The sequence below is a fragment of the Rhea pennata genome, chromosome 3 (genome assembly GCF_028389875.1).
Source record: "Rhea pennata isolate bPtePen1 chromosome 3, bPtePen1.pri, whole genome shotgun sequence".
NCBI lineage: Eukaryota > Metazoa > Chordata > Aves > Rheiformes > Rheidae > Rhea > Rhea pennata.
The window spans coordinates 89,962,719-89,973,079 of record NC_084665.1 but is presented as its reverse complement, the minus strand read 5'-3'; the positions used below and the strand labels follow the sequence as shown (position 1 = coordinate 89,973,079).

Below are 10,361 nucleotides of genomic sequence, written 5' to 3'. Positions count from 1 at the left end.
TAAATGGTCTTAGATCTTAGTATGTTTTCATACAGCTTTGTTATCAACTGATAAATGGTCTCAGATCTTACTATGTTTTCTTCCTTTTTTGTTCCCAAAGTGATACTTCCTATCATTGATGTTGCCTGTGATTTCTCACCTTGTCAGAAAACCTTATTTCTTTAAGATTTAATTCCAACTGAGGAAACTACAAAAATTATCTTTTCACCAGGTGAACCCACTAACCTATCCTGGAGCAATAGTTCTTGCTGAAACTTACTGTTGCGAGTAAGGGATAGTGATCCAAGGGGCTGGTCAGAATTTGGTCCTAGCGCTCTTCTACCTGTTGTCAGAGGGAGCTGCCAGTGCTCAGGTCTTTATTCTGAACTGATACTTGATATATATGCTATTATGCAGGGAAAAGATCTCATTTTGCTAAAGATTAATGACTGTTTTATCATGTGTTTTAATGTTTTATCATGCATTTATTTTGGTACAATTTGCTAAAATTGGCCCAAAGAGGAACTCCCAGACAAGGGGAAATATGACCACTGCTTACACAAAACAGTCTGCTCAAGACCAAGTTCTGATTTTTGTGAGAACAGAGAAAGCAAGGCCCAAAATGGGGGAACTGGCTCTAAAGTCGCTCAGTATGTTTGGTTAAGTGATCATCTTCCTCTCAAATCCAGTGCTAGTTCCTTCTTTAGACATCTATAAAACCCAAAGATTTTTCTCTGGACCAACCTGAAGAGGGAGTGTAAAAATGCAGCATGGGTGTGCAAGCAGTGTGTGGGGAGAACAGATGTGGGAGGCAGTAGCACCACAGCAGCCTCGGCAAGCTCAGCTCTCTCCAGAAGGAGCTTGCACAGAGGTGTCCTGCTGTAGGTGACGGGGATCTGCTGGTCTCAGCATCTGGTTAAAGGAGAAAATAGTGTAAGTTGGAGAAGAAATAACAGGGTCAGGTGAAGGATTGCACAAATTCAGTTGAAAGATCCCAACTTCTACGTGGCTATCAGAGCCTGACCACTTTTGAGGCCTCGAGCAACTCAAGTATTTGTGTTTCAGTATCTGCTCCGTATCACCTAGGGGATGTAGTGTGACTGTGTACAAGACACCTCTCATTTCTAAGGAAAGGTAAGTTTAAAAGATTCCTTGATTATTAGCAGTTTATTACTGATCCCACCACAACCTCTCTGCTCCCAGGAGTGAGGTAGAGTGGTTATGGGGCAGGGGCAAGCAGCACTAGGAGTGGCAATGCCCCTTGATTTTAGCTTTCCTTTTTCAGTGGAAAAAATATCAGACCCTATCAGAAATTAGGAGAACTCACCAGAAAGTGCGTACTGTCTTTGGATCTTTGGACCACACAGCTTCTGAAGTCTCCTTTTCTTGGACCAAATAAACCATGTTACAGCTTTACAACTTTGATACTGGGCTAACATTAACTTTTTCCATTATAAAAGGTCTTCATTAATCAACAGAATGAAAGAAAAAGAAAAATAGTGATTTGAAGACTGAGCAATTAGCCTGAGCCTGAGCAATCAGCACTTCTGGTTCTGTAAGGTGATGCGTAACACTTAAGTTCTGATTGTTCCTGAGAGATAGGAAAAATAAGAACTTTCTAATAGTTTCAGTAAAAATGAGGATAAAAAATCATCAAAAATATCAGGTAAAACAGTAATGGACAATGTGATGGAAGATGGAGAAGGGCAGAAGTCTGAGCACGGTGTCACATAACGTAATGTCTTGCTTGGAGTGCCGGGCTCTGCAGGAGTCATGAATGACCTTGCTCACTGTTCCTTGCTCACCTCCGATGCAGCTGTGCTAGAGAGCTGGTGTGTAAAGCCCAGACACAGGTGGCCAGCTGCGTGTGAGCTGTGAAGCCACAGGTTTCTACAGTAGAGTGAGAGGCAGAGAAAGGAGCCGCGGAGGGCTGAGGGGAAAGCTGAGCAAAGAGAGGCGTCTCCCTCGGGGCGTGGAGGAAGTGCCCAGGGCTGTGCCCTGCGTCCCGAGGGCTGCAATTGCAGAGCCGCAGGCTGTGCAGGGAGCGCTGAGGTGGGAGGCTGTGCAAGGTAGAGCGCCAGGAACAAGTGCTCCCTCCCTTCGGTCCGGCGGCACTGATCTGGCCATTGATGGGCACTGCTGCAGTACCCCTTTGCTGGGGGATTTCCCCCTGGCGCCTGCCCCTTCTCCAGCCCACTTGCCACTTCCCACACTAAGTGGGGATCCCCCCTCAGGGGAATTAAGGGAGTCACCCTTGTGGAGCTGCAGTTTTAGCAGTCCCTCCCCTCTCCTGGCTCTGCCGTTCCTTGGAGAGCGAGGAGGTAAGTGCAAAGCCCATCATACTCCTTTGGAAGCACGCCCGGTCTGCACATCCTTCCTCTCCAAAGAGGGTCCATGCTCACATTGTCTTTCTCTGTGCAGGCAAAGCAGAGGTCTGCAAGGAGCAGACCACCGGTGGAGAGCGGCTGCACTCGCTAGACTTGTTACAGGGCATGTTCCCCACCTTGCTAACTATTTCTCCTCCCGCCAGGAGGTGTTTCCAGCTTCCAGGCATTCACTTGAAGGCACCAGTATCATCTCGCTGCCAGGTGTCCTGCACTAGCCTACCTGTGCTGAGATGGGCAGACTCTTGTCCTTTGGACAGCTCCTGTCCCAGTGCTTGGCAAGAATGGCATGGGCCTACAGCCTGTCTGGGCAGCGCTTTTGCCTCAGGCCATCGCCTGCTTGCAGCCTCTGGAAATAGCTCCTGACTCCTGTGGTGCCCCAGCAATATGTGCCACCGCTTACCTAGCCCTTCTGCCTCCCAGGTGGGCCACACATCAACTGCAGCCAAATGATGAACCATCAGACTCCCCTTTGCCCTTTCCTGCTGGTTGGAGGCACGCACATCGCAGCTGTTGTTTGGTTCAGCCAGGTGCTAACTCTTCCCAGGGTTGCTTCCCCCTGGCGTCTCTACCTTTTCCTTGCCCGTTCTTTTGCACCCACTTGTCTAGCCCCCGGCTGGCAGCGGCCCAGGCAGCGCCTGAGTGTGCGCACACACCAGAGGCCGCTTGCTCCAGCACCATCTGCACAGCTCTGAGCTCTGCCAGCCAGGACGAGCCCTCCATTTACTCCACCCAAGCTTCTCTGGTCGCTACTGCTGCAGCACCAGCTTTGCCTCTCCCTCCTTTCCCTGCTCGCTTGGCGCTCCTGCAAGGTGGCACCTGCAACCCTGCTCTAGTCTGGCCATCCCAGGGCAGCTCCTCACGGACCGCGTGGGAGGCCGGATGGCAGCCCTCCACAGGTCCCCTCCCAGTTTGCCCTGCCCTCTCTGAGGAGTTGTTTCCGTTCTTTGACCCATCACTCGTTAACCGCTACTGGAGGGAGAAACACCCGTTTGCCAGAGGTGTCTTTTGCGCTACCCGCAGCGGCCGAGGCCGGCCACATCTCAGTAGCTTTCCAGTAGGAACCCGCACACACAACTGCACTTGCTCTCCTGACTTACGGGCTCAGTCCTTAGCAGCCCTTGCGAGGGATGCAGCTAAGAGCACGTTCTGCAAGGGAGGGTCGCTCGTTTGGGAGCCTTGCCGGGGTGTAGAGGCAAAGCAGAGAGGCTCACCCTTCCCACAGGGCACATCTTGTTGCCATAATCCCCACTTACATCCCTGGTCACCTCAGCCTATCTGGAGTAAACGTGCGCGTGGAGGGAGGGAGGGAGGGAGGGAGAGTGCCAGAGATGAGGCAGGCAACTTTTCCTCTTGGAAAGCATTTAATACTGCCAGGGGGTTTGGTTCACAGTTGCATGCAAAGCTGGTCTTCAGAAATCATGCAGAGCTCTGGCTAGAATACTGACTCCAGAGAAGGGTGGTCTCCACAACGCCGAGGTTCCTCACCAAGCTCACAATTGCTTTGGAACCGAAGGGGCAGGAATGTTTGGGACCTCTGCTCATAGACATTCTGGCACCCGTTTCCGGTCTCCTTTCCAACGGGTGCCGCAGATTGTCGCCTCTTGGCAGGACTCTGACAAGTCTCTCCGTCAATAAGCTCCCACAGGGGGTCACTGGGAAACTCACGGGGAAGTTTCTTCCAAGGGGAACCTTGCGGGTTGCACATTCCACCCCCAAAGCCTTCAGGGCAGAAACTCTGTCCCTGAGCAGATGCCTTGGAGATGCCTCTGCTGAGACTCTTCCAGGTCTCCAGAATGTGGGACTTTTTTGAGCGCTTTGCTGTGTTTTGCACAAGAGAACGCCCTGCAGCGCTTCCTGATGTGTGTGCCGGGTGGGCAGCTGTCCTCCTTGGGCTTGATGGGAAAAGCCTGGGCGTTCATCGGAAAGATTTTTTTTTTTGGGGGGGGGGGGCTCGGGAGTGAAACTAGTGAAGAGGTGGTGAAGACTGAGCCATCAGAGGAGAAAAGGAGCTTTGCAGGGAGCAGCCGGAGGATATTGTGGGAAGGGAGTGCCATTTGACAAGCGTGCCTGCAGGATGGCAAGGCGTTGTTTCCAGAGCCCCCTTCTCCACGCTGCACTTTGTCTCCTGACTGGGAAAAGGCTCCTCTCTTTTGGCTGCCTCCGGATCCCATCTCCTGCCTTCCAGGCTGCTGCTCTGGCAGGACAGGTCTGCCTCTGAGAAGCTCCTGGGCATGTTGCTGACCTCCTTCTTCTGATTAGTCAGCGGAGGGGCAGAGAGGCAGGTGGGATAGGTGCTGCTCCCCAAAGCACTTGCTGCTTTGGGCTGCTGCTCCTGGTGGCAGTTCACAGGGCTGCCTTCAGCTGCAGGCTCGGGGCTGTTGCAGGCAGCACTGTTCTGCTGAGCAGCACCTGGGTGTTTTGTGGGGAGAGTGAGCTGTTAGGCACCTTTTAGAGGCCATGGGAAGATGTCAGGGCACTTTCCCTGCAGCATCGTGTCCCCTCCCCCCTGGCAGGGGATGCAAAGGCAAAACCTTTGTTCCTGTGCATGGAAGTACTGGAAAGCCTTCCACTAGGGAAACCCCGCCAGACCCTCCTGAACCCTCTGCACCTCTCGGCATTTCCACAGATGTCTTCTGCTATCCAGTTACACAAAGTGATGCAGCAGCCCTGGCACGGCAAAAGCAGCCCTCCGTGCTCGTACCTGTGGAGCTGCCTGTGTGCTCCCGTGACTCCTCGGTCGAGGCAACGTCATCCCCAAATACTGCTGCGCAGTTGTGGATGAGGAGCTCCACCAAGAGCGTCACCTGCACACAGAAAGCCCCGGAGTTCAGTGCGAGGCGCTGCAAACGACGTGAGCAGCCTTTTGTGCTCCTGAGGGACGTTTCTGCAGCGGCGGCAGCAACCTTGTGTAGCCGCAGCCAGAGCTCAGAGCCTCGTGGCCCGCTATGAGCAAGGCAGCCTCAGCCCCAGCTCAGGGGAGGGGAGCAGGGTGCGGGATTCAACAGACCTTGTCGTTGCTCTCCTTCTGCACGGCCAGTGGGAGCGTGGTGTCCATGTCGCGGCTGAGCATGTTTGGCCCCACGCAGATCGCCAGGTTGCTGGCATCCATCCGGTTGCTCTCTGCACTTTCACTGATGTGGTGGAGCACAGAGAGCAAGCGCCGGAGCAAGAGGCGGTTTGCTGGAGGCAGCAGGCCAGCCACCCTGCGGGAACGCAAACAAACAGGAGGAGGAGTGCAGGCGGCAGGGGCTGCTGCTTCTTGCTTTGAGCCCCAGCGGTGGGACGGGTGGCAAAACTTACTCTCTCAGGCCTGCAATTTTCTCCTGCAGGCTGGATTTCTCCAGCGCTAGCAGCCAGTTGTCATAGAGGTCGGCCACGAGGAGTTTGCAGGGGATGTTCCTCAGGAAGTCCTGCAAGGCCAAGGCACCTATGTGAGGCTCTGGGCACTAGCAGGGAGCAGAGAGGCAGCACGCCCGTGACTTCGGTGACTCCCTGGGAGGCAGCTAGCTTTGAGCTAGCTGCTCTCAAAGGTGCAGCTGCTGGAGCTGACCATCCCGTGGTACAGGAAAATGCCCAAGGGTGCTTAGCCTGAGCCTCGGAGTGTGGTGCCTCTGGGCAAGTTTTAGCACGGAGTCCCTCCTAGGTCGATCGAGGCCCTGGCATGGGCCCACGCAGAGTCGCCCTGGGCTCTCCCAGCTACAAGTCAGCAGAACTCACCTTCAGCACCACTGCCAGCAGGTGCACGGGTTTGCTTGACAGATCAACCTGCGTGCCTCTGTCCAGCTCTTCCCTCAACTCCCTGCGTGCCTTCTCGTTGGCCGCCTTCCGGAAAATGCCCTCGGTGGCCGGGCCTCTCTCGTAGAGTAGGTCCAGGAGCTCCTGTCAAACAGACAGCCTTGGATTCGTCGCTGCACTCTGCTTGGCTCGGCTTACCATGCCGTTCTTGCTCCACGCAGAGTCCCCTGGCAGTACCCTCGCTGTCTCCTGTGCAGCCTCATGCGGGAATGCTGAACTGCAGGCACTGCAGTGGAGGCATCCCTGCAGGACACCCCTCTCCCCAGGCTTGCTTACCTGGACTGGCTGGGGCAGGGCATCACCTGGCCCGCAGATGAGGGCCAGAGGCTGCCCAAAGAGAGACAGCTGGGGGCCGGAGCCTAGCTGCCCTGGGCAGTCCCCGGTGGCAGAGGTTCCTCTCCAAGCCAGGGGCCATGAGATCGCCACCTTCCGCCCTCCCTTGGCTCCGTCTGCTGCAAGCAAGAGGAAAGCAAACACGGCTTCAGCAAATGGGCCTGAGGCGCCTTTCGCCTGTGCGCAGCGCCACGTGCTGCAGCACGTTTACAGGCACCGAGGTTTTGCATGGCGAGAGAGAGCAAGAGCAGCTGCGGCTGCCCGCGGGGCTCGTGAGCTCCGGCGTGTCACCGCTGGTGGCAGGTCAGGCAGCCCGGCAGAAGCGCCGCTTTGCAAGCAGGATGGAAGAAGGCAGCGCCCCGCTTTGTTTTTCCCACTCACCAGCCGAGCAGCAAAGTGCCTCTTCGACGGCTGAAGGGTCCGCCCGGGGGCACTGCTTGGCTGCAGCCTGCAAGAAAGGGCTTCAGCCGACCGAGCCGCCCCGCAGCAGCAAGGCCGCGAGCGCGCTGCTCCAGCTGGGCGGCATTGCCGCGCTCTGCCCCAGCCCGGGGGCCTGGCTCCCTTTGCACACCCGGGAGAGGCGCCTGCACCGTGCTGAGATACCGCCCGGCTGCAGCCATCGAGGGCCGGGCAAAGGCAGCCGCTGCTCACCTCTGCCAAAATGAGCGCCTCCACGGTCCTGGCCGTCAGCGACGCCTCCTGGGCGAGAGAGCAAGGTGCCTCCGTGAGCAACCCGTTGTGTGGTCGGGTGGGAAAGCCAAGCGGCTCTCGGGGCGGAGCGGAGGCCGTGCGGACACTTACGGGGCCGTAGAAGCCGACCACCTTGGTGAGGAGCCGCAGGGAGGGCAGGCGGGTGACCCTGGCTCCCGGGGCTCCTTGGCTCTGCCTGTGCACAGGGAAGGGCGCGCAAAGAGCTCCGTCAGCCCCGGCCCTGGCTGCTCTCCCTCCCGACAGCCCCAGCAGCGCGGACAAGGGCCCCGCAGCCTGCGCAGCCTCCAGCAGCGCTGCCTGGCAGCACGAGCCCTGCAACGGCCTCGCTCCTGCTGCCCATGGGCCTCCCCGCCATGGGGACACGCGGCAGCGGCGCGGGGTCCCCATGCCCGCACGGCAGGAGCTGTGCTGGCGGCTCCCGGCGCCTCATGCTCATCTGCAAGCACGAGGCAGAGCAGCTCCCGCTGCTGCGCCAGGAGCTGCGCGTGGCCGTGGGTGCACCTTTCCCCCACCGCTCCTTGGGCACGTCCGCGGGCAGCTCCTTCGGGAGCGCTCCGCGCCCTCCCCCTTGGCCCCAGCGGCAGCTTGAACCCCCAGCAGGGCCGACCTGAGGATGGCGTCGAGCCAGAGCTGCTTCCCCTCCTGCGACCTGCAGCACAGAGCAGAAACAGCCTCAGCCCAGGCTGCTGCTGCCGCTGCTGCTCTGGACCCACACGGGCCCCACGGAGCTCTCGCCCGTGCGGGGAGAGTGCCGGGGAGAGGGCCGGGCCCCGTGGGGCAGGACAGGCAGCCGTGAGGCCCTGGGAGCTGTCCCGCGACTCACCCAAAGGTGACCACGCAGAGGCCGGTGGTCCAGACGAGGATGAGGGTCTGGCTGGTCTTAAGGCCAAAGACCTCCTCGTCGTGCTCTGGGCTGGCCGCCGCCACCGCCTCGTCGCGGCACAGCACCCACAGCTGGCTGAGCAGCACCCGGTGCCTCAGCCGGAGGATGGAGCCGCATCTGCGGGCAGGAAGGGCAGGGAGGGGGCGGTGGGTGCGCGCGGTGGGGGCGGGCGCAGCCGTCCTCGCGCTCCGGGAGCTGCGCTTGCCGGGGCAGAGCCGTGGGGCGGGAGGCGGGAGCGCTGGGCCGCGTCTCCTTACTTGAAGGTGGCGATGGCGATGGCGTGCGGGAACAGCAGGAGGTGCCGGTGGCGCGTGCGCTGGTGCCGGGTCACCTGCACGCGCTGGCGGAGCAGCAGCTCGGGGCTGCTGGAGGACACGAAGGCGCCGAGCGGCGCCGGGGACCGGGAGGCCGCCGTGCCCCAGAGCCCGAGGCGGGCGCCAGGAGCCCCACGGGCGGGGGTCCCGGGCCCTGCCTGCGTGCCGGGAGCGGGAGCGCCCCAGGCACCGCAGCACATCCCCTGCCCCATGGCGCTGGGGCCGGACAGAGCTGCGCGAGGCTGCACGCGTGTGCCTTAGCTGAGCAGTATCGCCGGGCTGAGAGCTGCCTCTGCCCACACTGCCCTGCGGTGGCACGGTGCCGCAATGGGGACACGCCGGTGGTCGTGGCCAAGGTCACTGCGATGCCACCACGGCACATTGTGATGCATCAGTGGGTCAGCCCCAGGGGTGTGGGCCAGCAGATAAGGGGGGGGGGTCTCCTGGCCTCTAGCATCTGCACTGCTGCACCATTTCCATGCCCTTGCTTCTGCTTGTGCCCCTTGTCTCATAGGGTGGCAATGTGGATGTGGATGACAACTCTCTTCATGTTGTGCAATCACATCCTTTACAAATAGGTTTTCCAAACTTTTGAGAATTTCAATTTTGTGACATGAGATCTCCTTCACTAATGACAATAACTGAGCTGGTTGCCTCTGCTTTACATTATAAGGAAGAAAATTCATCTGATATACCTTAGCAGTTTTTGTTACACTCTTAGATACTTTGATTATAATTTTGTAGCAGTTCCTCCCATTGTGAATAAGAGGATCCACTTCTGTACTGCTGCCCAGTAACATCACATTTGCATTTAGGCAGATCATGCAAGTATCTGATGAGTCCCTTATCCAGTTACTGTAAACTACTAACTACTATTAATTCTGTGCCTTCCATTTCATTTGCTCCAGCACACGTTTACTATTTTCTTATTTTTCATCTCCTCACCTTACCGTAATTCAAGCCCAGATATTCTGCTTTATCTTTTATACAAACAAAAAAGTATAAAGAAAATTCTCTATTTCTAGATCTATTTTTGCATTCACAACTGTTTCCTTGAGGCTCTTAATCTTAGCTAATCTTTCATTCAGTTCCAAAATATTGTCCTTCCTAGGTATATGTGGTTAACAATTTACTCTTGCTTGGAAAGAAATGTTGGCCCTCCACAACAGAATTGTATCATCACTTGCATAAAGTTTTGACTGATAGCACTTCTGAGGTCCAGAAACAGAGAAACTTCCAGCAAATATTGTGGCCATTTTGAACAGAGAATAGGGAGACACATGGACAGATTTTATAGCGATTTCTTAAAACTGACAAATGAAACCATGACTTCAAATTGTACTGGGAAAGGATGTTGCTGGTCAGAACAACACTGATGTTCTGAATCCTTTGGGATTTGTATTATATGGAGCAAAATGGGTAAGGACATTGCAGGGTGTAAATAAGCACTGTAGAGACATATTTTTGCTCTAATAGTGTAAGCTTGCATCTGCCTAAACCATGGCTGCCTTTGCCACGAAGGCACACTGCTGCCTCATGGTCAGCTGGTTGTTCCCCCACAGGCTCCTCTCTGCCAAGCTGCTTCCCAGCCCGCCGACCCCCAGCCTGTCCTGGTGCCTGGGGGTATGGTTCCCCAGGGGCAAGACATGGCACTTCCCGTTGTTGAACTTGATTGAGGAGGTTCCTCTCTGACCAGCTCTCCAGCATCTTGAGGCCCCTCTGAATGACAGCACAACCCTCTGGGGTATCAGTCACTCCAGCCACTTCCGTCTCATCCCTGAACCTGCATGTTTAAAATCCGCAGAACAAGGACCCGTCTCCTTCCAGGGCTGTCGTGGCTCTTCTAAGGTACCATTAAGGTGAAAAGCCTGCTTTTTCACTGTTGTGAGAGTCTCCTGGCTTTCTGGGACGCAGCCTGGCCATGGGCTTCCAGGTGGTGAGACTGTTGTCCCAAAATGT

General features: G+C 56.6%; 1 protein-coding gene across 1 annotated transcript; it reads right to left on the bottom strand.

The window, feature by feature from the left end:
• Window positions 1–4,087: 4,087 nt before the first annotated feature.
• LOC134138889 (T-cell activation Rho GTPase-activating protein-like) lies at window positions 4,088–8,614 on the bottom strand. The gene is given in 13 exon segments (XM_062573084.1): window positions 4,088–4,375; window positions 4,378–4,775; window positions 4,991–4,999; window positions 5,068–5,170; window positions 5,374–5,569; window positions 5,667–5,776; window positions 6,084–6,245; window positions 6,438–6,613; window positions 6,876–6,942; window positions 7,146–7,193; window positions 7,296–7,380; window positions 8,029–8,205; window positions 8,346–8,614. Coding segments are annotated over 13 exon segments (2,088 nt in total).
• Window positions 8,615–10,361: the final 1,747 nt, after the last annotated feature.